General features: G+C 40.9%; 1 protein-coding gene across 2 annotated transcripts in view; it reads left to right on the plus strand.

Moving 5' to 3' along the window:
* The window catches only part of MGAT5 (alpha-1,6-mannosylglycoprotein 6-beta-N-acetylglucosaminyltransferase), a 319,813-nt gene that overhangs the window by 209,639 nt on the left and 86,210 nt on the right, over positions 1-23,964 (plus strand). For both annotated transcript variants that reach the window (XM_081052606.1, XM_081052607.1), the window contains exons 10-12: positions 518-687; positions 3,753-3,887; positions 10,069-10,202. In XM_081052606.1, coding sequence (XP_080908732.1) covers positions 518-687; positions 3,753-3,887; positions 10,069-10,202 — 439 coding nt within the window. The remainder of the gene's footprint in view (positions 1-517; positions 688-3,752; positions 3,888-10,068; positions 10,203-23,964) is intronic.

Consider the following 23,964-nt stretch of genomic DNA (forward strand, 5'->3'; position numbering starts at 1 on the left):
TTTGCTTCAAGATAAGATAGAGGGGTTGGGAGAAAATGAGTGGTGTATATTAAACAAGATTTGTCATGAGTTAATCATTCTTGAAATTACTTGATGAGTATATTGGAATTGACTGTCTTGTCATCTTTGCTTTTGTATACGTTTGATACGTTCCATGTTAAAAGTGTAAAAATATTTTAGCTGTGGAAAAAAGTCCCACGTTATTCAAAAATATTTTATTTTTCTGGCTTACTCTCCTTTTATTCTGACTTTCTAAATAGATCCTTCTTTTAAAAGTCCATACCTGATGCTCTTAGCCATACTGAGGGCAATAATGACTTTATTTCTCTAAAACAACAATGAAAAAGTATTGTCTTCCTTTCTTTGTATTTTCTAGAAAAACTCCTTACCCCCATTGGGATTTCAATAGAACATAGACATGACTTTAGAATTGGTTCATCGCCTTTTGGTGTTTTCCTGTGGAGTTTCTGCTTGGTTCAGTGGGAATCAGTATTTGCCTCTTGTTTTCTTTTTTCAGGTCCTCGTTCACCTGGGACTCCTGACGAAGGAATCTGGATTTAAGATTGCGGAGACAGCTTTCAGTGGTGGCCCTCTTGGTGAATTAGTTCAATGGAGTGATTTAATTACATCTCTGTACTTACTGGGCCATGACATTAGGATTTCAGCTTCACTGGCTGAGCTCAAGGAGTAAGGAGATTACTTTTCAATTTTAAAATCAGAATACAGAAAAGAAATTGTAAACTCTTAAAGCCCTCTATTAGTGTGTAATTTCTTGTGGAGGAAAATGAAAGTGATAATTCACTAAACAGGAGATAAGAAGATTATTTTCAGGAGCTAAATACATACACTGTGAAAAGGATAATATGTTTTCATTGTAGCTACAGGCTCCAGAGGCTGCATAAATGAATGCCAGAAAATTCAAACTAAGGAGCTTATTCTTTGATATTACAGGTGCTTCCAACATCTGCACAAAACATTATTGACTTTCCTAATTCCCTGTCTCTTGTTGAAATTCATACCATTCCCTACATCAAGCTTTCTAAATCTTGAAACAGGGCAGGTTCCTGTTTATAATTTAATTTGGATAGAATGAGTTTCCTGAAAGCCCCGATCCAATCCTTTTTCAATTAGCCAACTTTCAACTCTGATCCTGTTAACTCTACCTGGGTTTTCTATTTCACTGAAATTTGCTTCTAGCTCCAGCGTTCTCTTAATCTCTTTTAGATTGACACAGCTGGCTAAGCAGGAATGCTTAGTTCCCCTTCACTCCTTTAGTTCCCCTCCCACTCCTCAGTGGGATAACTGCCCACTGAGACTTTTGCAAAACATGTTGCCACATGTCAAATGTTCCACAAGAAACACCTTGAATCAACATTCTGGAGGTGGAAGGGGTGTTAAAGTATGTCCCACCCTGCTCCTACTTTATTGTCAAGATACTGACTCCCAGAGAGGTCACTGTGTTGGGTCCAAGGTCTGCACTTCATTAGTGGTAGTGTTGAGATGAAAGCAATATCCGTAAGATAATATTGGCTGTCCTTTCTTAAGTGATTTCCATGGGTGGAAACTGATAATGGCTTTAGTTACAACAGCAGTTTCAACAGTTATGACAACTGTGATGACTATTAACAGCTAGCATTTGTTGAGTCCTTACCGTGCGTCAGATACTAAGCATCTTACATGTTTCATCTTATTTAGTCCTTAGCACAAACTTGGAAATAGGTACTATTGCTTTCTGCATTTTACAGGTGAGGAAACTGGTTCAGACCACAGATGAGTTGTGGAAGGTCACACGGAGAATACGTGGGAAGCCAGGACTTGAGCCATATGTCTGTCTGACCTCATAGCCTGTGCTCTTGACCACTGTACTGCGTCTCTCCTTTCAGATCTAGCTAAACCTGAGGTCATCTGAACCCTTAACCCCCACTGTGCCCCTTCAGCAGGCTGCCTCCTATTGCCTCCTTCCTGTTTCCTTTAAAACACACTGGGTACACCACCTGTGAAGTAGGTGCATTCATACAGGTAGCCGTCATTCCTCCTATGCCTGCTGCGGGCTGGTTCTTGGCATAACATATAGAGATGAGCAGCAGGTGGTCAAGGAGATGCCAATCTTTTGATGATTACAACTGCTGCGTGACTTAATAATTACACTAATTCTAATGTGGTTAGTACTAATGGAGAGATGAATGCTAGAATGTAAGCACAGGGAGTGTAGAACCTGTGGAAATATTGCCTACGGTGTATTGCGCACCTAGAATAGTGCCTAGCACACAGTGGGTCTCATAACTACTGCACAGATGAGTGAAAGGAGGAATAAATGGATGAATGAATGAGTGGGTTTACTGTAGGAACGCCAGGGACAAGTGCTTTCTGGGGAAGTTAGGAAAGGCATATTAGGGGTCTGCCAGGCAGACTTAGTTTGGTGGCCAAGAGAAAGTCTGTAGAGGTCTTGAAGCACTAGTGACAGGGACAGATGTGTGTTTTTTAAGAAGACAGTTGTGGAAGCAGCATAGAACACTGGTTCCCAAACATGACTGCACATAGAACCACCTGGAACACTTTTTAGATTCCCAAAACTCACACCGTATCTCAGACCAATCGAACCACAAGCTTTCGGGACAGGGCACAGGCATCCGTATGTTGATGCCTGCAGGTTTCTAATGTGCAGACACGTTTGGGAGCCACTGAATACAGGGTGGACCAGGAGTCAGGAAACTCTGCCTCAATGGGCCAAGTCTAGTCCTGCCTCTTTTTACTAATGAGGTTTCATGGGAACACAGCTACACCCATTGTTTCTGTATCAACTGTGACTTCTTTCATTTCACAATGGAGAGTTGAGTAGTTCAGACAGAGAAAGTGTGGCCTTAAAGATGAAAGTATTTACTGCCTCACCTTTTACCAAAAAATCTTCAAATTCTTGGGAAGAACTTGGTTATAGGGAACCAGAGGAGAGGAGCAGTGTGCCTGGCACAGCTACAGAGCAGAGTCCTGTTCATGTCTGTTGTCCTTTGAAATAGGATCTATGCATCATTTGGTAAAGATTGTTGTGGCACATGAGCAGGGGCAGAAGGCTTCAATGAAGCCCTATTTCTAGGTGAATGGCACGGTGGAAGAAAGGGTAATGAAGAAGTATACACTGTAGTGCCGCTCTGTAATACAGTCTAGTCAGAAGGAACAATTTGATGTAAGAGAAAACATTAGGAGACAATACAAGACAGTATTGAAAGAAATTTATACTATAGATGCCAGAAATAGAAGAGGTCAGAAACGGGAGGTCAGTGAGGGCTGGAGTAATAAGAAACTTAATAGTCATGAGTATCTACTATACATTAGTCAGTTTCTATTCAGTACCTCACGTAACCCCGAAGGGTACCTGAGAGGATGCTATCTTTTCTTATCTGTATCCAATCTGGTTTTGTGGTGGGGTTTTTTTGTTTGACTCTGAGGAAAGATTCTGAAGTTCAGTAACTTGTCTAAGATCTCACAGCTGCTAGATAGTGGCGATAAATTCAGATCTATATCTTCCTTGATTTCAAAGGCTGTTTGTACACCATTTCCTTTGGCAAGAGTCAGAAGCAGGGCTCTGGGTGGGCCTCGATGTGTGGGCAGAACTGAGATAAGCAGTAGATTGGGAAGGGCCTTGCCGTCCTCTCAGATAAGGATTCTTGGATGTTTATTTACCTATTAAAGTTGTTAAGTGTAGTGCCTTGAAGTAAATTGTTTATCTTTTTTTCCTCTCTTTGCCCTTTCTCTAGAATAATGAAGAAGGTTGTAGGAAACCGATCTGGCTGCCCAACTGTAGGAGACAGAATCGTTGAACTCATTTATATTGATATTGTAGGACTCGCTCAATTCAAGAAAACTCTTGGACCATCCTGGGTACATTACCAGTAAGTGCTGCATGCTGCTCTTAAGTTTATAGAGTTTTAATGTGTTATTTTTAACAAGGTCACATGATTGCAGGTAGAAAAAGCTTATCAAAGATTACCTTTTGAACTATGTGGAGTATATTTTCCATTCCTAATTGAAAATCAGATTCTCCACAATGACTTTTTACTTTCAAGGGCTATTCATTATTTTCATTGATTTCTTTTAAGAGTAGAAAACAAGTGTCCAAGCTCCTTTTTGCCTTCCCTAATACTTAGCATTCCTCTTGGTACGCCTACACCAATCTCATCTGTTTAATCAAATAATGATTTTGATAAACTATGGACAGTGACCATTTCTTGTGTTTCTTAGGTTTGAGATAGTGACTCATTTCTCTTGGACTTTCCATCATCAGTATTCTTGTCATTCTTGGAAGAGAAAGCTGGGAATAGCTTGTCTGAATGTTGGTCTTGCACTTTTTAATACCTGCCTCAGGCTTAGTATGACTCAAGTACATGGGTTAGTCTGCGCACAGTCTGTATTATTTGGTAGATGAGCTCAGTGTTTCCTGGGGTGTGAGTCTGGGACTGTGATTTAGTATTTGAAACGATTTTACATGATACACTGCATAACACTAAGTGACTTTATATAATGAAGTTTATTTTTCTGTTTTCTTTCAATCTTTCTGAAAAGGGCTTAGTTTGATGCTACGATCTGTTCAACACTACTTTTACATGATACATGTGCATGTATTTGTAACAGTGAGAACAGCTATACATCTCAGCCTTCAGCAGGCAAACGTATGTAGTTTGAGTTTAATAATACTAAAGAAGAGTAATATGCTTTTTTTGTTGTCTTCCATTTATTACAGTTATACTGGCTTTTATTTATGGTCTATAAAAATTTCTAATACATTTTAAAAGGCGAATAAGTTTAAACAAACATCATATTTATTTAATAGTATCAGTGGTACATGAATTTGAGTAAAAATCGTAAAGTTAATACCAACTTTACCAGTGATGGTAGGTGTTGACCTACAGTTTGAACCGCCTTCCTAAGCCCTGCAAATCCTTCGATTAGCACAACTTGGAAAGCCCTCTATGTGTTTCTTTTCCTTTGATATTCAGTAAAGAGATGTTTTGATATGTTCTTTTAACCTAACCAATAAATGAATCAGTAATGGCCTGAACTAAATTTCTTTATTTCAGGTTAGTTTATAGTTTAATATTATTAACTTTAAGCTCCAAAGTTATGTCAGACTGGAAGGCCTTTAGAATGGAAAGAAATGAAAATTGAACATATTAAGAACCTTCTCAAAAACACAGGGGGAAACACCATTGTCATTCATTCCCTTCCCTTGCAGTAGCACTGATTTTCAGTAGCAATGATTTTCCTCACTGGGTAGTGAAACCATCATGAGCAGAGGAAAGGGATTGATTAAGAAGAGACTGAAAAAAAAAAAAAAAAGAGACTGTGTGCTTTTCATTGCTTTTGGATATAGTTTCACAAAAAAGCAAAATAAAAATCTTAGTTTGGGCTAGAATAGCACTCTACCTTCTGCATCAGATTTGTCTTGATTCTGGGTTTATTGTTTTCTTGAAGTTTTCATGAATCATGGGTCATCACATTTGTTCTCAGTTACATGGAAATACCCATCTTTCTTCTTGCTTAATAAGTCATATAAAAGGTGTGTTAACCCATGTGGGGTTTCAGAGCTACTCCCACCAAGATGGACTTCTGTGGTATGTGAATTGTTTTGTGGTAAGGGCAACTTTAGCTTCTGGCTCAGAAACTTCTGCCCCTCCCTTGACTACCTGGAAGAACCTGAATTAGGGGCCTTGCCTATAAGAGATTATCAGAGAGAACCTCTCTGTAGGGCCTGACAAACTTTATTTATTAAACATCTGCTTTTATCATTCTGCAATGACCACTTTGAAGCTCCCCAAACATCTGACATCATCCTTAGTTCAGGATGTCTTATATACTCAAGTTCCCCTTTCTGACTTTGAACGTCTTGTGCATGTGGGGGTCTCTGACTCTCTCATGTATATGGGGTTATGGGGTTCTATACATATGTCTGTATTAAATTTGGTTATTTTTCTCTGACTAAAAAAAAAAAAAAAGTCATGTAAGTAAACAGTGTTTTTTTGTATCTTTTTTCTTTTTAGCTACAGCATTAAAAAAAGAAAGAAAGAAAGAAAGGCAGTGCTGCTGTGTTCTTACGCTTTGCAAATGGCAGGCATCTGATAAATGTGCTAAAGGGACTGGGCAGTGCGAGCATCCCTGGACTCAAATGTCCTCGCCATTAAGAAGGGCGGTTTGGATGGGAACATGTTCTCAGCAGTAGTGTTTAGGTCAATTAAAAAAGACAATTTCATTATCAAAATGGTCACTGTTGATTGGTATTTGATTCTTGTTGGATCGAAAGGCCCTGTCTCAGAGGGGGTTTATGGAAGAGTGTAATGTTTATGCCGCCTTTCTTTAGCAAATCATCTGTGTTAGTGATATTAGCTGGCAGGAGGTCTGTTAGTACTTTAGCCCCGATGTCTTTGTGGCATGATGAAACTAAGCTTTCATCAGAAGGCCAAGCAGGTCCTGCAGAAAGTTTCTTGCTCATTTCTTTCCCTTTTGAAGATTAGAACTTCTCAGGGCTATCCATAGTAGGTGGTACGAATTCCATTAAATGTAAAGTTATCATCTGATTTTTCTTTTGGGAAGAAACTCTTGAGTCCTGTTGACCTTGGAAATGTTGATCTTTGTAAATTCTGTCTAATTTTTGTAGGGACCAGGCAATTCAATTAAACATTTACTAAATACCTACACTCAACTAGTATAGTGCTAGGTACTGCAAAACTCATTCCCACTTGGCTTCATATGCAGCCTTTGCCGAGCATTGAGGACACACAGGAAAGTGAGATGCAAATTAGTCTACAGTACGCCATGTTTTACATCAAGCTCCAAATTAGGAAGTAGGTCCTGGCAAGGAGGTTACGAGCATCCATCTTGTAATGGTGTGGCTTAGAGCAGAGAGAATGTTCCAAGAGTCATTTGGCATTGGTGCAGTGATCCCTGTTAGAAGGAGGCCAGCTGCTTGGGCAGCAAGGCAAATATATTTTTAAGTCATCAGTCTGTTCCTGATGCTCCAGACACAAGGCATTAGAGGAAGGGCATAAATATTAACAACACAAACACAATTCCCAAACACACAGATGTAGAAAGTGATCGAAGCAGGAAAACTATGTCAAGCCTCCTCTGTCATAGACAGAGATCAGTCTCCTGCCTCTGGTTATAAAACAAACCCAGATAAGCTTAAAAAAAAAAAAAAAGCAATTCCTAAATCAAAGCTTCAAGAGTAAGGATGTAGAATTACAAGTATATGAGACAGGGGATCCCGCCCACCATCCCGTAGCGTACGTCTAGGCACGTTATAAAAGTCCAGGCTTTCAGAAGTTAGGTGACTACCAGGCATCTTTACTCGTTAGAGTTTGTTTTAATTATCCATATTGAAAATCACACCAATAAAATTCCAAGTTAAAAACAGAGTCACAAGCCAAAGCTGGGGAGAAATATAGAATGTTCGAGTCGATGGCAAATAAGTGGAAGCAGCCAAAGCCTTCAAGGCGAAGGTTCCTTATGACAAGGGTGCCTGTTGCTCCCTGCCCTGTCTGCACGGAGCACCATTGTCCTTGAATCCCAGCTCTGTTCCTCTGGCAGGAGCTGCACCTTTCCGGCCTCTCCTGTCAGGGTACATCCTTCCCTCTCTGGCAGCGACTTCCTGCAGCAAGCTGCCTCTATCATCCCTGCTGTTTCCTGCCATCTTTCTCAGAAAAAAGATATACTGGCTCCCATCAGTTCCTTTTGCACCTTATTTTAAAAAGAAAACTGTAAATTAAAACATGGAAATGTTTTATTAAGTGAAAAGGAATGCTCTGAGCTGTTCAAAGAGCTCGGAAATCATGCACTGGTCAGTTCCTTGGGTCCCTAGCTTTTTCCTGGATGTGGACGCCCATTTCTGTCCACCTGTTGGCTGCCAGGCTGATGACACCTTCTTGGTGAGACTGTGAAAATTGTCGCTGTGATGATAACATGTTCCTTGAGAACCAGCCACACAGTCATCCAAAACAAGGAAATGCTTTCTGTGGTCAGCTTGTATTTCACTTTGTGGTCATGACCCGCCCTCCTTCCTCCCTACCTTCCCTCTTTCTTTTCTTCCTTGTCTAGAAAAACAGTGGTGATAGCTAATGAGAAAATCATCACACCAAAATGGCAATTTACTGTTGCCCTTCCTGAAAAATCCAATCTGGTGTTCACATTTTTTTCTGAATCACACATTGATGTAAAAATAAAAAGTTGGAAGAATGACTCCCTAATAGTGCAAAAAGGAAGAAAGAAATTGAATCACATACTTGAAAGTCATTTCCATGATCTGACTCTAAAATGCGAGCTTTAATCTTTACTTACTTTCGTGCTTATTGGTCCAGTAAAGGCTATTCAGAGGTATTTTTGATGCATAACAGAAAATAGTGCCATTTTTATTGGCCAATTATTAGCTAAATTTACATCAATGTTTTGAGAATCAGTAATGAAATAAATGTAAACAAAATAAGTAAATTCTGTTTTAGTATTGATTCATTTCCTCTGATTGGTCATTCTATGTGTACTCTAAAGCAGTTTGTCAGCAGACTTTTTCTGTCAAGGGCCAGATAGTAAATATTTGAGGCTTTACTGGCCATATGGTCTCTGTCTCTCTCACTCTATTGTTCATTGTGTGAAAGAAGCCACAGTAATATGTAGACAACTGGGTGTGGCTATGTTCAAATAAAACTTTATTTTTGAATGCTGAAAGTTGCATTTCATACAATTTTCACATGTCACAAAACATTCTTTTTTGTTCTTTTTTGTTCTTTTTTTCTTTTAATGATATGAAAATGTAAAGATCATTCTGTGCGCGAAGGCCATACAAAAGTGGGCCTTCAGTGGGGGGTCAGATTTGGCTGACCCCGTGCTAAGGCTTTGGCGGAACAGCCAAATGAAACATCTTCAGTTTCACTTCTTCAGGTCCTGGGAGAAAGCAATAATGTTCTGTTACTGTCGAATATATAAAAATCACCACTGCCTATTGAGCGAGATTCTAAGCTTTCCCTAAAATCACATATTCTAATTAATTGACGAAAATGTTGGATGATTGTTGAAAGAGCCAAACCATGCCAGTATTTTAAGCAGAATAAGATCTCCACCTTTGTCTGTTCAGGCTGTTGTAATATATACCACAGACAGGGGGCGTGTAAAGAACAAACATTGATTGCTCACAGATCTGGAAACTGGAAGTCCAAGATCATGGTGGAGTGAGGGCTGGCTTCCAGGTCTCAGACTTCCTGTTTCCTCACATGATGGAAGGGCCCGGGAGCTCTGCTAAAAGAGCGGTGACCCCATTCATGAGGGCTGCCCTGTCATGACCTTGTCGCCTCCCAGAGCCTACATCTACTAATACCATCACCTTTGGAGCATAGGATTTCAACATACTGTGTTACCCCGAAAATAAGGCCTACCCCTAAAAGAAGCCCCAGTGAAGATCATCAGCCAGACGGTCGCATTTAGTACGTATGACGATGTTCCAGAAGAAGATGACATGACTGTCTTTGAATAAATGTAGATTGTTGTACATGAAAAAAATGACATCCCCTGAAAATACGGCCTAATATATCTTTTGGAGCAAAAATTAGTATAAGACCTGGTCTTATTTTCAGGGAAATACAGTATAAGACCCAGTCTTATTTTCGGGGAAATATGGTATATATTTGGGGGGACATAAATATTCAGACCATAGCTACCTCTAAAAATGGTGGTTCTTTGTTTCCTCAACAAGTGTTCACTAGTCACCCCTGTATGCTCGGCCCTGGCTAGGGGTACCGCAGTGAACAGGCCGTCTGCAGTGCCGGCTTGTGGGTACTTTTGAGTGATATTCTGTGATTAGCCAATTCACCTGAAGCAGATTTTATGTGCTGTGATGGTCTAGGCTCAGCAGTCACACATGGAGATGTTTGGTGTCCAAGCTATTCTAAAACCTCTCGATCCCTGTCCAGTCGTTTTTCTAACTAAAAGGATCTGTCCATTTTGGGCAGTCCCTGAAAGAATTTAGAGCTTTTATGTTTCAAGCTTTGGGGGTCAAAGCTGTAGATTTACTCGAGCACTTTTTTCTTTCAGGTGCATGCTCCGAGTCCTGGACTCCTTCGGCACCGAGCCGGAGTTTAACCATGCTAATTATGCCCAGTCTAAAGGCCACAAGACCCCCTGGGGAAAATGGAATCTGAACCCGCAGCAGTTTTACACCATGTTCCGTGAGTATCCATGTTCGCCTCTGCTTTCCAGAATGCCATCAAAGATAAATGGGAAAAGAAATTCGATGGTCGTGTATTTTGGGTTATGGTTATGATTGCCAGGGCCCTGAACTGTAGAAATGTGTGCTATTGAACCTTGGCTTGGGAATAACTGATTTTTTTTTTTTTAATTGCAATTGAAAGTCCATGTGAGCCTTTTGCGAAAGGGTTTGGGTTGACTTCGGATTGGCAGGCACTACACCCATTTCATGTTACACAGATGCTGCTTAGGATCCACTTGGTTAATGATGAGAAATGAGGTCTTCTGTGTCCATACGTTTTCCAAATAATGAAACCTTAACTTAAGCACCAAACTTTAAAGAAAAAAGTTCGCTTTTTTAAAACGGAACTTTGGAAAACACTCTTTCGCACTTTTCTGACTTCTTAACCACTAGGCCCAGAAGGCAATCTGACCTTCTCTTGCTCACACGGTGTCATTGTTGCCAATAGAAGTGATTATTTTAGGAGGTGATACAGTGGGCCCACCAAAAGGTGATCCATTAATTGGCCCCAACTGTAGGCTCTTAGCATTTTCCTGTTTTGATGGTAGTTTCTTTCCTCATACATTCACCATTTCCTACTACTGCTGTCAGTTTACCCACCTCTAGCCTCATTTCATTTATAATTAGCTGAGTATTGTGAAGCCAGGTTTGATAGTGTTCATGCCAAAAGTAAATTGTTTGAGTCAGGAGATCTTGGTGATGAGAAGTCCTATTCTGGAAAGGAAAGGTCACATGGGTGAAATAGTTCATTTGGATGTGCAGAGTGAAGAATTCCCAGGTAACAAAATTATCAGATAATTTTAACGCACAGGTTTCTATCCTAGAATGACTATCTGAGATGTGTACTTGTTTCCTTTGTTCAGTTACAACCCAAGGGATCCCTACTGTGTCTTTTCCCTTGTGGTTGCCTCTTTCCCTTATATGCAGCCCCCCCGAGACCCTTTTCTCAGGTTCACTAAATGTAACAGCAGACACGTTGGACTAATCGCCAGGTGTGTGAGGTGTAAGAAGGGAGAATTTAGAAGGGTTAATTTAAAAAGTCAGCTCATGTTTAAATGTTCTTTTTAGCTCAGAGAGACTTGTAAGAAAATGTTATGTGCATAGTAAACATGATTATTATTGTTCCTAGAGCTATGAGATGTGATCAAACAATACAGTGAATGTTTAAATAAAACAAAAATCATTATAGTAAAAGACACATTGCCGTTAATCCCCCTCAAAATACTCCCCCTCTCTTTAAATACTTAGCCCACCATTCTTGCCACTTTCTAAAGCAGTTCTGGAAGTCCTCTTTTGTGAGTGTCTTTAGTTATGGTGTCATGGCTGCCTTGATGTCCTGAATCATTTTGACTTTGTGTAAGAGTGAGAAGTCGCATGGTACCAGATACGGTGAATAAGGTGAATGAGGACACACTATAATGTTTTTACTTGATGGAAATTGCTGTACCAGAAGCAATGTATGACACGAACTGTTGTTATGATGGAGGATGATTTATAGCACACTTTAAACCACACCTTTTCTCAGCCATAGCTCACACCCAACTCACTGCACCAAACAAGTTGAAACTTGTCACACACTGTTACAGTTAAGGTTTGATGCCCCACTTTCCGTACTGAAGATCCCTGTCTTTCTGTTGGGTGGCACTCAGCAGCAGCATTCACCATATTTTTTGATCACAACAGAAAAGGCTCTGTGTCACACATCACTTCTGGTATATGGCAATTTCTGTCAAATAAAAACATTACGGTGTATCCTCATCCACGTTATTCACTGGGTCTGGCACTGCGTGACTTCTGGCTCTTCCCCAAAGTCAAAATGATTCAGGACATCGAGGCAGCCACGACAGCACAACTAAAGACACTCACAAAAGAGGACTTCCAGAAATGCTTCAGAAAGTGGCAAGAACGATGGGACAAGTGTGTTTGAAGCGAGGGGGAGTATTTTGAAGGGCATCAATGGCAATGTGTCTTTTACTGTAATGAATTTTTCTTTACTTAAACATTCACCATATTGTTTGATCACCCCTCATGTATCATTCTGCTATTGCAACCAGTCCCTGGGGTACAGTTTAGGGGACAAACTAATCTATTGCATGTTAGGTGACAGATGGCTGGTCAGCATGGTAAAACGTGTAACTTTGAGGGCCTAAGATGAGATGGTACCGAATAACCTAAGAAGTGACCTATGTGTTACACCAAATGAAAAATGTTAGTCATATCTAAAATGCCCAGAATTGCCTGAATGATATGTGAGTATTCTCCACGAGATGGCACAGTTCTATATCCAGGGAGCACAAATAGAACGTTTTTTACAGAAAGTATAAAATTCTTTTTTAAGAGTGTTGGAATTTAGAGTCCTAAAAAAACCTATTTTGTTATACATGAATGGAGGATTTCTACAGTGTTGGTTGATTAAGTTGAAAGAAAGTCACAATGTAACTAAAATGTAACTAAATGTAGCTTACGGTGTAACTAAAGATGAAACATAGTTTAATCCCTATTAACATTGTAAGTAAGTGTCCCAATTGTATACCAGAAGCGATGTATTCTAACTGATCCTCACTGACTCAAGAATTTCAGAATTCAGCAAGCCTGGGGTGGGCGGGGGACTGATACATTTGACAGCCCTTAAAAAAAAGAAAAGACTGTATGGCAACAACAACAACACCATAAGCAAGTTTTATAGCAGAGGGTTAGTGTCACTAATACAGAGGGTGCCAAAAAAATGTATACACATTTTAAGAAAGGAAAACTATTAAAATTGTAATACTCAATATATACCGATAACAAAAGATGACTACAAGTCCTGTTTGACTTCTGCAATTACAAGAGGTGCTCGAAGTGGTTACCATCAGTGTCCAGACACTTCTGATTACAGCAAACTACTGCTTGAGCAACGTTGACCAAAGTGTCCACTTGTATACATTTTTTGGCACCCCCCCAGTAGGTAAAGAGCTTTTAAAAAATGAAGAAAACGTTCTACAATCCAATATGGAAATGGGAAAAATCTATTACCAATTCAGAGGAAAAATAAATGTATTGCCCCAAACATATGAAAACACATTAACCTCACTCACAATGAAGAGAAATGCTTTTCAAATGGCGTCGCGATATCATGTTGTGCATATCAGACTGGCCAACATCTGAAAGTTGGCTAGCATAACTATTCCAGGGGTGAGGGGCAGGCGTAGCAGTCTTTTCCCACCTTAGTGGTGACAGTGCAGCATGGTGCTCAGTGTGGGAGGATATGTGTTACCATCTAGCAAAACTACCAAGGCATCTTTCCTTTGAGCAAATTATACCTAGGAATCTATCCCAAAGATATGTGAGCAAAAATAAGAAATGGCACGTTCACAAGGCCATTCATTGTGGCACGATTTGGAATGGACAAAGACTGGAAATGACCCAAATGTCCCTAGATTGGGGTCCGTTGATTGAAGTGCTGTGTAACTGTGAGAAGCAATGACAAAAGTGTCCCCTGCTCTGGGCGAGATGCCCAATTCAGTGATAAAAGCCAAAGTGTAGGGTAGTGTGTAGAGTTACTCCATTCTACACAAGGGTATGGAGGAGGAATGTGTGTATATGTTAGTGTATATGATTTTGTGTGTATTTTCAAAAGACATAATGGAAGAATAGAAAAACAAGCTGGTAAGAATGATTATCACTGGAGGAGAGGTGTGCAGGATCACGGATAGAAAGAGGATGTCTCTTAATGTACCTTATTTTGACTTTGGAACCATGGAAATGTTTACACAATTGAAAAAAAATCCCAAACAGAAAAATATTCGCTAACTGAAACAGATTGAAAAAAAACAAATGAAACAAACCCAGTGATCTATCAAGTTAGTGTTAATCTCTCACCCTGAGAAAATAATTATTTCTAGTGACTTTAAAATGCAGTCTTTGGAATGTACATTCATAGTGGGAAATATTTCTGTTATTTGAAACTATTGCAGGGATACTGTAAGATCCAAAATTTTTAATATGTAAAAAAGGGGGAGTACTTAAAGAATTAAAGACTGTGTAATATTCAACTCGAATAGGAAATATCCATATGCACTTACTTGTATTTTCTATCTTTAAAAAGCAATGTTTCCCAGCTCTGCACTTTGAAAAGGATCAAAAGTAAAGATGACTCACTCGCAAGTATTCTTAGCACTTAGGTTGGGATTCCCAAATACCTTTCCCACTAAAAGGAACCTCCTGCTCAGATAAGTAGCTGACTTCAGGTCCCTGGCAGGAAATGTGCAAGATGAGACGTGTTGGCATGCCAGAAAGCAAGGAAGCCAAGGCAGACCGGTGGGGTGGAGTCAGAAGGACTCAAGAGCCAAAGATGGGACAGTTAGAGCACCAAAGAGAATAATGATTTCATGAAATCAAACCAATGAGAAATAATCCATGAGTCTGGAATCCATGATACTTCAAACAAGAAAAACCCACAAAATCAATAGGTCACTTTTACAAGTTGCCAGGACACCACTTCGGTACTCTGAAAAATAAAGGGAAAGAATCCAGCTTTGATCCTGATTTTCTAAGATAAATTGTACTTGACATCAGTCAAATGGTTGATGAAAGTTGTTAATCATGGAGAAATCACAGCTCATAAATGCAAAAGGATGGAAGAATTAGAAAATCAGCATTGTGTAACTCCTGAAGGGATAATGGAGCCCGGCCCCATCCTCAGTGTTGGCTGATTCATCAAGTAACAGGTTGATGGGAAAATCCCTCATGGGTGAAGCTGCCTGGAATGGAGGAAATAGGGAAATGAAGCGGTTTGAGACGTTTCATCATGTTGAGATGTGTCAGTTGGAGAATTTGCAACCGAAAACAGTGACTCTTGCACCCTGCTTTCCAGAGCCTGTCCACGGAGAACTTGGGCACATCCTTAAGAGAGGGGGCCCTTCCTTCCCACATAACAAAGGGGTGGGGTCTAGTCCAACCCAGCCCAATCTTTCCCAAAGAGTCTTCATTCTCGCCCTTTGGGAAAATGTGGCTAACCTCATGGTCTGAATGACCATACCTTTGAGTATAAGAAGAAAATGTCAGAAGTTACAGTTCTTCTTGTTAATTATTAAAAAACAAAACAAGTGTACGTGTGCTTACTCTGTGGGCTGATAGTAATTATTATATAATTGATGGATAAACATGCCCGTGTATTGCAGATGTACTTAAATTGTTTTCCACTGGTGGGTGCACAATGAAAAGTGTGGAGACCGCAGAAATAGAGTGTTGAGCTTGTAGAATCAAGTCATGTTCAAGTGCCGCTGTCTTACTTTGAGATTTAGCAGAGTTCTGGCATGTGAGGAGTGCAGAAAGGTTGGGGAAGCCTGGTCGGAAAGGGCCTGAGAGGAGGATGAAGAAAGAAAAGCCTCTGTGGTGAAGCCTTTCTAGGAGCCGTGAGATGAGACCCACGGACTGGATGGAATGCGCTTGCTCTCCAATATTTGGAGTCCATGTCTCCCTTGGAGGCTACTTCTCTTTCTCCTCTAACTCATTTCCTCACGAAGTTGTTGGAGTTTCTAACAAGTTGAAAAGCCCGATTTTCCTTTACTGTTTTGCCCCAAATCTCAGAATTTCACTGGAACCGTCCTCGCCGTGTATTCTGTTTACGGTTGGGTAGTTTTGTACGCGTCAGCATCTATTTTGACACCTTCCTGAGCAGCTTCTACAAGGAACAGCCGAGTGGTCAGTAAACACTAAGGCCCTGTATTACTAGATGGATTGAGTGGTGGTGGTTTTCCAAGAAGCTGGGAAGTTCCGTTGTTTCTCCCGCAAGGCAGGCCCTCGTTCCTGCTTTCATCTCTTGTCCACGCTCTCACATGGCCTCTGAGCTGGGCACAAAGGCCTTCCTGCCACCAGAGCCTGCTCTGAAAGCGCAGCTTAGACCAGGCTATTCCTCCTCAACTGCAGTGCCCATGCAGTCAGGTCCAGAGTTCATAACAAAGTATCCGAGTCCCTCAACTCTTGGTGCCCCCTGCCCTGCCCCCCGCACCCTATCCCTCCCTGGGACCTGGCCCCAGCCTCACCAGACAACCTGCTGTTCTCTGAAGGTGCCACCTACATTCCTCACCATTCCTGCCTCCTTCAAATCACCCTGATAGCAAAATTTTATTTTTTCCTGTAAGACTCTATTTAAATGACTTCCTCCATCTTCCAATGAAATTTAAAAAGAAACATACCCTATTACAAAAACAAAGAAAGCCTCCCCTACAAGTCTCTCGTAGCATTGTTCTTTTACATGCATACATTTTTTTTAAATAAATTTTATTGGAGAATATTGGGGAACAGCGTGTTTCACCAGAACCCATCAGCTCCAAGTCGTTGTCCTTCAATCTAGTTGTGGAGGGCGCAGCTCAGCTCCAAGTCCAGTTGCCATTTTCAATCTTTAGTTGCAGGGGGCGCAGCCCACCATCCCATGCCAGAATTGAACCGGCAATCTTCTTGCCTTACCAAGTGAGCCATCCAGCCATCCCTCTGGCAGCTCGTTGTCTTCAATCTAGCTGTGGAGGGCGCAGCTCACTGGCCCATGTGGGAATCGAACCGGCGACCTTATTGTTCAGAGCTCGCACTCTAACCAACTGAGCCACCCGGCTGCCCCACACACATACATTTTTTACGTAGGTTTCACTCACATATTAAAATGTTGTCTCTCCTTTTCTTCCACTTAATATATCATAGCTTTTCCAAGGTTCTGGTAAAACTCTTGCTAGCAAGTCTGTTGTATAGTCCATCAAGTGAGTAGCTCCTAATTTGTATTTATTTGGGGATGCTTTTGTTATTTCTGGTTGAGAATTAATTTTTGCTTTTTCTGAGCTTGCCAAGGACTTGGCTTGACCCTGTATTTAGGCGTTATTTCAGTCAGTGGCCTTTAGTCTGCCTTTTCTTAATGCCCGAAGGCAATCTTTTTTTCCCCCTCAGTCCCAAGCAAGGTGTGTTATATTTCAGAATGAAAGAAATCTGTCCACACATAAAAAATAGATAAGGCTTTTGCCTATACTATTTAGAAGAGAAAATAAAACCCTCAGGTGATGACTTCCATCTTGAGTTACCCTGTATTTGGATAGCTCTATTTATCTACCTACATGATACCCTCTCCCAACTTCATCTGACTTACATAAAATCAGCAGCCGTGGTAAAACATCTTTATCTAATTGCTTTTTTCGTTTTTGTTCCCTGGAGACTGGCTGAAAGTAAATAGCAGAGATTATCAGATTCCTTTTTCCTGGTTTCAGGCAAGTTTCATTTCAGATGTATATTTACATCCTACCCCGGAAAACTTTGAATAATGTTTAGTAGTCTGGCTGCTACCAACCTCCTCGCTCACATCACTGTCATAGAACAGTTTCCTGTTCTGTAGGCCGAGTCTGATTGTCTATGTTTGTTTTTATGTAATTAATTAACTAATATTTTTGAGCACTTGCAATGACATAGCTGCCATTCACAATATGAAGACACCCAAGAATTTGCCTTTTGGGCGCTCACAATCTGTAGCGATAGCCAAATCGAAGGAATACTCAACGTTTCTTGGCACATTTGGAAATTTGGAGCAGAAATGACAGAGAAGTAATGAAGTTGTGTGAAGAACAGATTGAGGATTTGAGAGGTGTTAATTTAGAGCCTTCCCATTTCACCTCTTATCTCTCTCTTTTTTTTTTAACCATCCCCTCTTCCCAAATTCCCTTAAGGCTTTCCTCAATAAGAGCTGAAGAAGTGACTAAGCCTGAGTTCATTTCCTTGTTCATTGTGAGAGTGAATTGAAGACTCAGATTGGAATATTTATTTGGTTGTTGATTTTATCAACTTGTTCAATATAGGTCTCCTGACCATCTAGTGTGTGCCAGGTTCTGTGGGAGGCCAAAGGGTCTGCTTTTCAGAAGCTTGTTCTTTATGGAGCAGGAAGGAAGCACATAAACAAAAATAAGGCTTTATCATATCTTCACTTTAGAAATTACAAACCCAGTTGGGTGGGGCAGAGAGGATCTCAAGACAGAGGCAAAGCATATTTGGTTTGTTCTGTATCACTCACTTCGGGGGCGGGGTGTCTGAAAGTGTTGGTTCACAGTAGGGTGTTTTCAAGTTGAATGGCCTGCATTGTGGGACCACCCTCTGCCCCTGGCAAACCGGGATGGTTGGTCATCCCAGTTCATAGTGAGAAGACCTTGGAGGCTAGAGCAGAAGGTTCTGTAGAGGAGGAAGGAAGAAATGAAGACAACTGACAAAAACCCATTCCCTGGGCAAAATTAATGGAAAGGAAAGCAGTGCAGGGGAGTGAATGCCTGGCTCAGGAACCTCCATCATGGTTGCAAAATAAAGCCGTCCAGTTCTCCAGACTGTGCCTCTTTAAGCTGACAGTATTACTTCTAGTGTTGTCTCTTCTTTGAGAATTCTAGGTCAAATGTTAGAGAAAGGGTTCATCTCCTTCTTGTTAAATGGCTGCAGGTGAAAAGCGAATTGGAGCAAGTACCAGTTCATCCAATTAGGATTAGGATTTGATGAGGGGAGGGTGCACAAGAAGGCCAAGTTATTAATTACTAACCACCAGCTTTGTGACCATACTCAACATCTGTAATCCTACTTAGTCCCCGACATTCTAGTTAAACATCCGAAGTTTAAAGTAACCCGCCCAAGATAGTGAGTGGCAAAGCTAGGGTGTGAACACAGCACTGTCACAGCCCACAGCTCATTCTTTCCCCTGTGCTCATGGTTGAAAGATTGAAAGATACCTTCTCTGGCTTCATCTTCTTTTTTCTCAAAAGAACACCTTGGTGCCCCACAGCAGCCTGTAAGGAGAATACCAGTTCCTACATCTGAACTCCTGTCATGATTCTTATACCATCTGGTCCCTGCTGACCTCTGGGGATTTCTCACCTCCTCTTGGCTGTGACATATCTTTCAGGTGCCACATTGTCTCTGATACCCAGGCCATTTCATGGACAACAACCTTGTCTGGGAGCCGCTGTCCTTCACGCCGCCCCTGCCCTGCTCATTTTTCAGGGAGCTGTCTTGTCCCCAGGAAAACCTTCCTTCCTTGAGCCAGGCTCTCCTGCTCTGTGGCTGGAACAGCATCTGTGGTTAAGCCCAGAGCCCACGTGGTGAGCCCCACGAGCATGATCTCTGCTGGGTCCTCAGTGCCTGAAGTAGTAAAGTCACACCACTGGTGATGAATAGCTGTTGAATTCATGAATAAAGAACACATAGACCCAACTACAAAATGGAGTTAATCAAAGCACAAGTCATGCCATGGCTTGTCGCTGTAGGGAAAGAGGAGTCATTCCATTGGCCGCGAGGCCTGCTGAGGTCTCACCCCACGGCCTGTGTGGCCTGATTTCTTACTACGTGTCTTCTTGCTCACTGCTCTCTAGCCTCCTTGCTGTTTCTTGGACGGGCTAGGCACAGCCCTACCCTAGGACCTTTGCGTGGGGTGTTCCATCTTGTAGAACATACTTCGTTGTTCCTTAGACTTCCGTGTCTCCTCTGCAGGTCTTTAATTCAAATGTCACTTCCGTGAGATTAACTCTGACTCCCTTCCCCATTTTAAATGCTTTGTTTTCACCTCCATAACTGTATTACCAGCCAGCATTCGTGCTTCACTTACTTTTGTTCTTTTTTTTAACTTTATTATTATTTTTTTTAATTTGAGTGTGTTTTTCCAGGACCCATCATCTCCAAGTCAAGTAGTTGTTTCAGTCTAGTTGTGGAGGGTGCAGCTCACTGGCCCATGTGGGGATCGAACCGGCAACCTTGTTAAGAGCACCGTGCTCTAACCAACTGAGCTAACCTGCTGCCCCCACTTGTGTTCATTTTTTTTCTCCCCTGGAATCCGAAGCATATCTTAGTAGGGGTATTGTCTGTTTGGTTCATTGCTGAAACTCCAACACTTAGAGTAATGCCGGCACATTGTAGGCATTCAGAAAACATTTATCGATTAAATTAAATTGAATGATAATGCCTATTCTGTTTTTAGACCAGAGGACAATGTAAGGAAGGGTAAGAAGGGTTGTACAAGTTTAAGGCAGAAGCTGCTTGAGGCCGGTGACCTCATGTTGTTCTCTTTGTCTTCCCGTAGAATTTATTAGTATTATTATGGTTGAATTTTCCATGAGTAGCTCAAATCATACTGGTTGTTGTTGTTGATATTCTAACTCAATTTCTCCAAGGATTTAGGGTTTCTGGCCATGTTTATTTGCATGATCAGATTGGAATAGTGGCCTGTAGACCAAAAATTTTGCCTGACAAAACAGGAATTTTGGCAACTACCTAGTTCCTTTTCATGCAAATGACAAACCTGTTGGCTTCAGCTAAGTGTCATTTGCTTCCATGCCTGATTTTATTTTTAGGACCTGACAAGCAAAGGAGCTCTTTGTGATTTAAAATGCCTTTTTTGGCCTTTAACTTGGATCAGGACTCTGCACTTCTGTGCAGACTAGTGAGTAATAGGATCAGCCTTGGTGATTTTTTTCTTCAGTCTGCGTCTCAGCCTTCAGGGGTGATGTTCTTAAGGGATCCATTCCTTCTAAATTCTTTTTTAATGCTTGAAAAAGTGATTTTGGTGTGCCTTCTGTCAATGGTTCAAACACTTATCTTTTCAACTCAGCTGTTTATAATAGTTTCCCTAGCCTACTTCCCAGCATTCATTCATTCTCTCTCTCTGTCTCTCTCTCTCTCTCAGCTTAGTATCACCACCATTTGAAAAAAAATTAGTTTGGGTAAAATTCAAAGCATAACAGCACTCTCTATGTACAGTTTTTTAAACCAGATTAATTCTTGTGTGATTTAATTTTATTTTTCAATGAAAATTTTTTTCTATCATGTCAGTTTCATTATCAGGGGAATCAGAATTAACATTATGAGATGGCAGCCAACATTCTTCCTCATTTTAACAAAATTTTTCAAATATACAAAAACGGTGAAAGAAATGATGTACAGTAGAAACCTACAACCTAGACTCTACAGCTACCAGTTTGCTTTATTTGTTCTATGACATATCAATCCATATCTATCTTCTCACTGCCGTCAATCCACCTTTTTTATGCATAAAAAAAGATTTAATCCGTAGATGTTTCAGCATGATATCATTAACTAGGGTTCGAAATTGGTCACCAAACCAATTGTGTTTGCTTCTTTTTTATCTATAACATTGAATTATTTTCTTTATTTACTGCTTGTCTCCTCAGCTGAATATAAGCTCCATGACAGGAGCTTCCTTCATGCTTGTCTAGCCACTCCTAAGTTGTTGCCTGGCTCATAGTAACATGTGCTCAGTAAACGTGCTGATGTTGAATGGATGATGGTATTTAGAAACCTATGATGTTAGAATATTGAAAGTCTGTATCACTTGTTTGTTTCCCTTTTCCCCAACATTAACTTTGTGATCCAAATAAAAAGATACATTAATTTATCAATTCAGTAAAAATTTATTAAACACCTATAATATACCAGTCCTTATCTGTGTTCTGGCATAGAATGATGAGCTGCCTTGGTTAATGATTAATCCCATGAAAAAATGGGCTTTGGTTTTGGAGATTTTGTGCAAAGAGCTAGCAGTAGTGTAGGCATAGCCTGTGCTGCTTGGTAATGTAGACCTACCTACAGAGTCATCATACCAATTAATTGAGCATTCCTCATTGACTTAGTCATGCTATCAAAAAATATTTGCTGAATTCCTACTATGCTCTGGACTCTGGGAAGTCACATGGCTCAGTCTTCAAAGAACATGTAGTCCCTTAGGGGAGATGGTGATGTGTGCTGAGGGCTTTAACTCTTCATGGTCTAAGAGGAGGGGTACTTAGCTCAGTCTGAGGGAATTAGAGAATCCCATCAGCTGGGAGGTGATGGCAGCTGAGATTTAACCGGGTGGAGAATGATAGAGGTGCCGGACATATGTCTGCATGAGGAGATAGAAAAACATGGCATTAAAAACCCCAAATAGGTCATCAGAGCACAGAGGTATCAGTGTGTGGAAGATCTGAAATGAAGCTGGAATGATAGGTATGCTGGCCCCTGCTTCCTCCTAAAGGAGTTGAAGCTTTTCAGCAGGAAACTGTCATAGTTATGTATTTGTTTCAAAGACTACCTTGTCAAGGAACAAAGGATAGATTGAAGGTAGAGAGGAGAGTGAGGGAAGAAGGGGCAAGGCTGAAGGTACTGAGACCCTTGGAAATGTACTGCCGAGTTTACGAGGGTGTGACGATCTATGATATCCGTTGATACACCATGTTTCCCCGAAAATGAGACCTAGCCGGACAGTCAGCTCTAACGCATCTTTTGGAGCAAACATTAATATGACCCAATTGCATTTTACTATAACATCAGACTGGGTATAATATAACATAATATAATATAATACAGTATAGTATGATATGATATATGATATAATACAATATTATATGTAATATTATATAATACTATATAATATATAACATTATATTATGTAACATTATATAGTATAATATTATGTAATATAATACCACATCTCATATTAATTTTTGCTCCAAAAGATGCATTAGAGCTGATTGTCCTGCCAGGTCTTATTTTTGGGGAAACACGGTCGGTAGTCAGGAATTGGAAGCATCCTAAATGTCTTGTGTTAGGGATGAGGCAGGATTCCTGTCACACTGACTTGATCACAGGGATGATTTGCTCTTGTCACCGGGAATTCTTAAATCCAGCTTTCGTCAGAACTGGATCAGGACTTGGAGGGTATCTTACCTTTACTTTCTTCACATCTCGGCCTAGCATTTCTCTGGATTGGCATTATTCTCAGGCAGGCCCTCCGCACATGGGCACACAGATGACATCTGCCGCTCTGGATGTCCACCCTGCCAGCTTGATGACTGTAGCAGGAAGACATTACCTTCCAAAGGACCTCTGACTAGTCCTAGGCTAACTGATTGGCAAGAGTTGGCTCATAAACCCATCTCTCACCTGAGCCTTGGTCAGGTAGTGTCCCCTGAATTATGTGCCCGTCCTTGGAAGCATGGGGAGTGCGTTGAGGGGTGTCCGGGGGACAGGACTGGCATCAGTCTAACCACCTGAAAGGAACCGATTGCTTGGCCTGGGGAGGAAGGGCGGTTAGTTCCACAAAGTAATGCTGGCAGCCCAGAATGGGGCATTCCGGCTGATGGAAGGAGCTCAGGCACTGAAGTATTGTACTGCTTTAACAAGCAGTTATGAGCTGTGGTGATTAACCCAGAAAGATGCCTGTGGCACATTGTGTAAGTGAACAAAGTTCCCCAAACAGTAGGTATTGTAGGACCCAATTTTGTTTGAGGATAAAAAAGATCCATAAATCTAGGGGGAAACAAAAAAAAACATTAATAATGGTTATTTCTAAATGGTGAAATGATGAATGACATCTTTATTTTCCTTATATCTTGCTCTGTTCTCTGAGAAAAGTTTAAAAGATCACCAGGGATCTTTTTCTATTATAATCAGGAAAACAAAAACAAAAACAAACAAACAAAAACACCCTATTTCTATTTAGGGAAAGAAAATTTGTCTATTGCAGAAGTCTTGGTAAGAATTGCTGAAGCCAGAACTAAGAAAGGTGAAGAGAGGAGGGAAGGAGTTGAGGTATTTTTGAGAAGCTGACAGCCTCAGGACGTGGTGGTTGGCTAGCTGAGGGAGAAGCCCAGGCTGGCTCTGGGGTTTCTGCCCTTTGGTGATGTGGTGGCAGCGGGGACCCAACACTATAGGGCCCAGCTGTAGTTAAACGCTGGTAG

This window comes from Rhinolophus hipposideros, assembly GCF_964194185.1.
Source record: "Rhinolophus hipposideros genome assembly, chromosome: 6".
NCBI classification, from domain to species: domain Eukaryota; kingdom Metazoa; phylum Chordata; class Mammalia; order Chiroptera; family Rhinolophidae; genus Rhinolophus; species Rhinolophus hipposideros.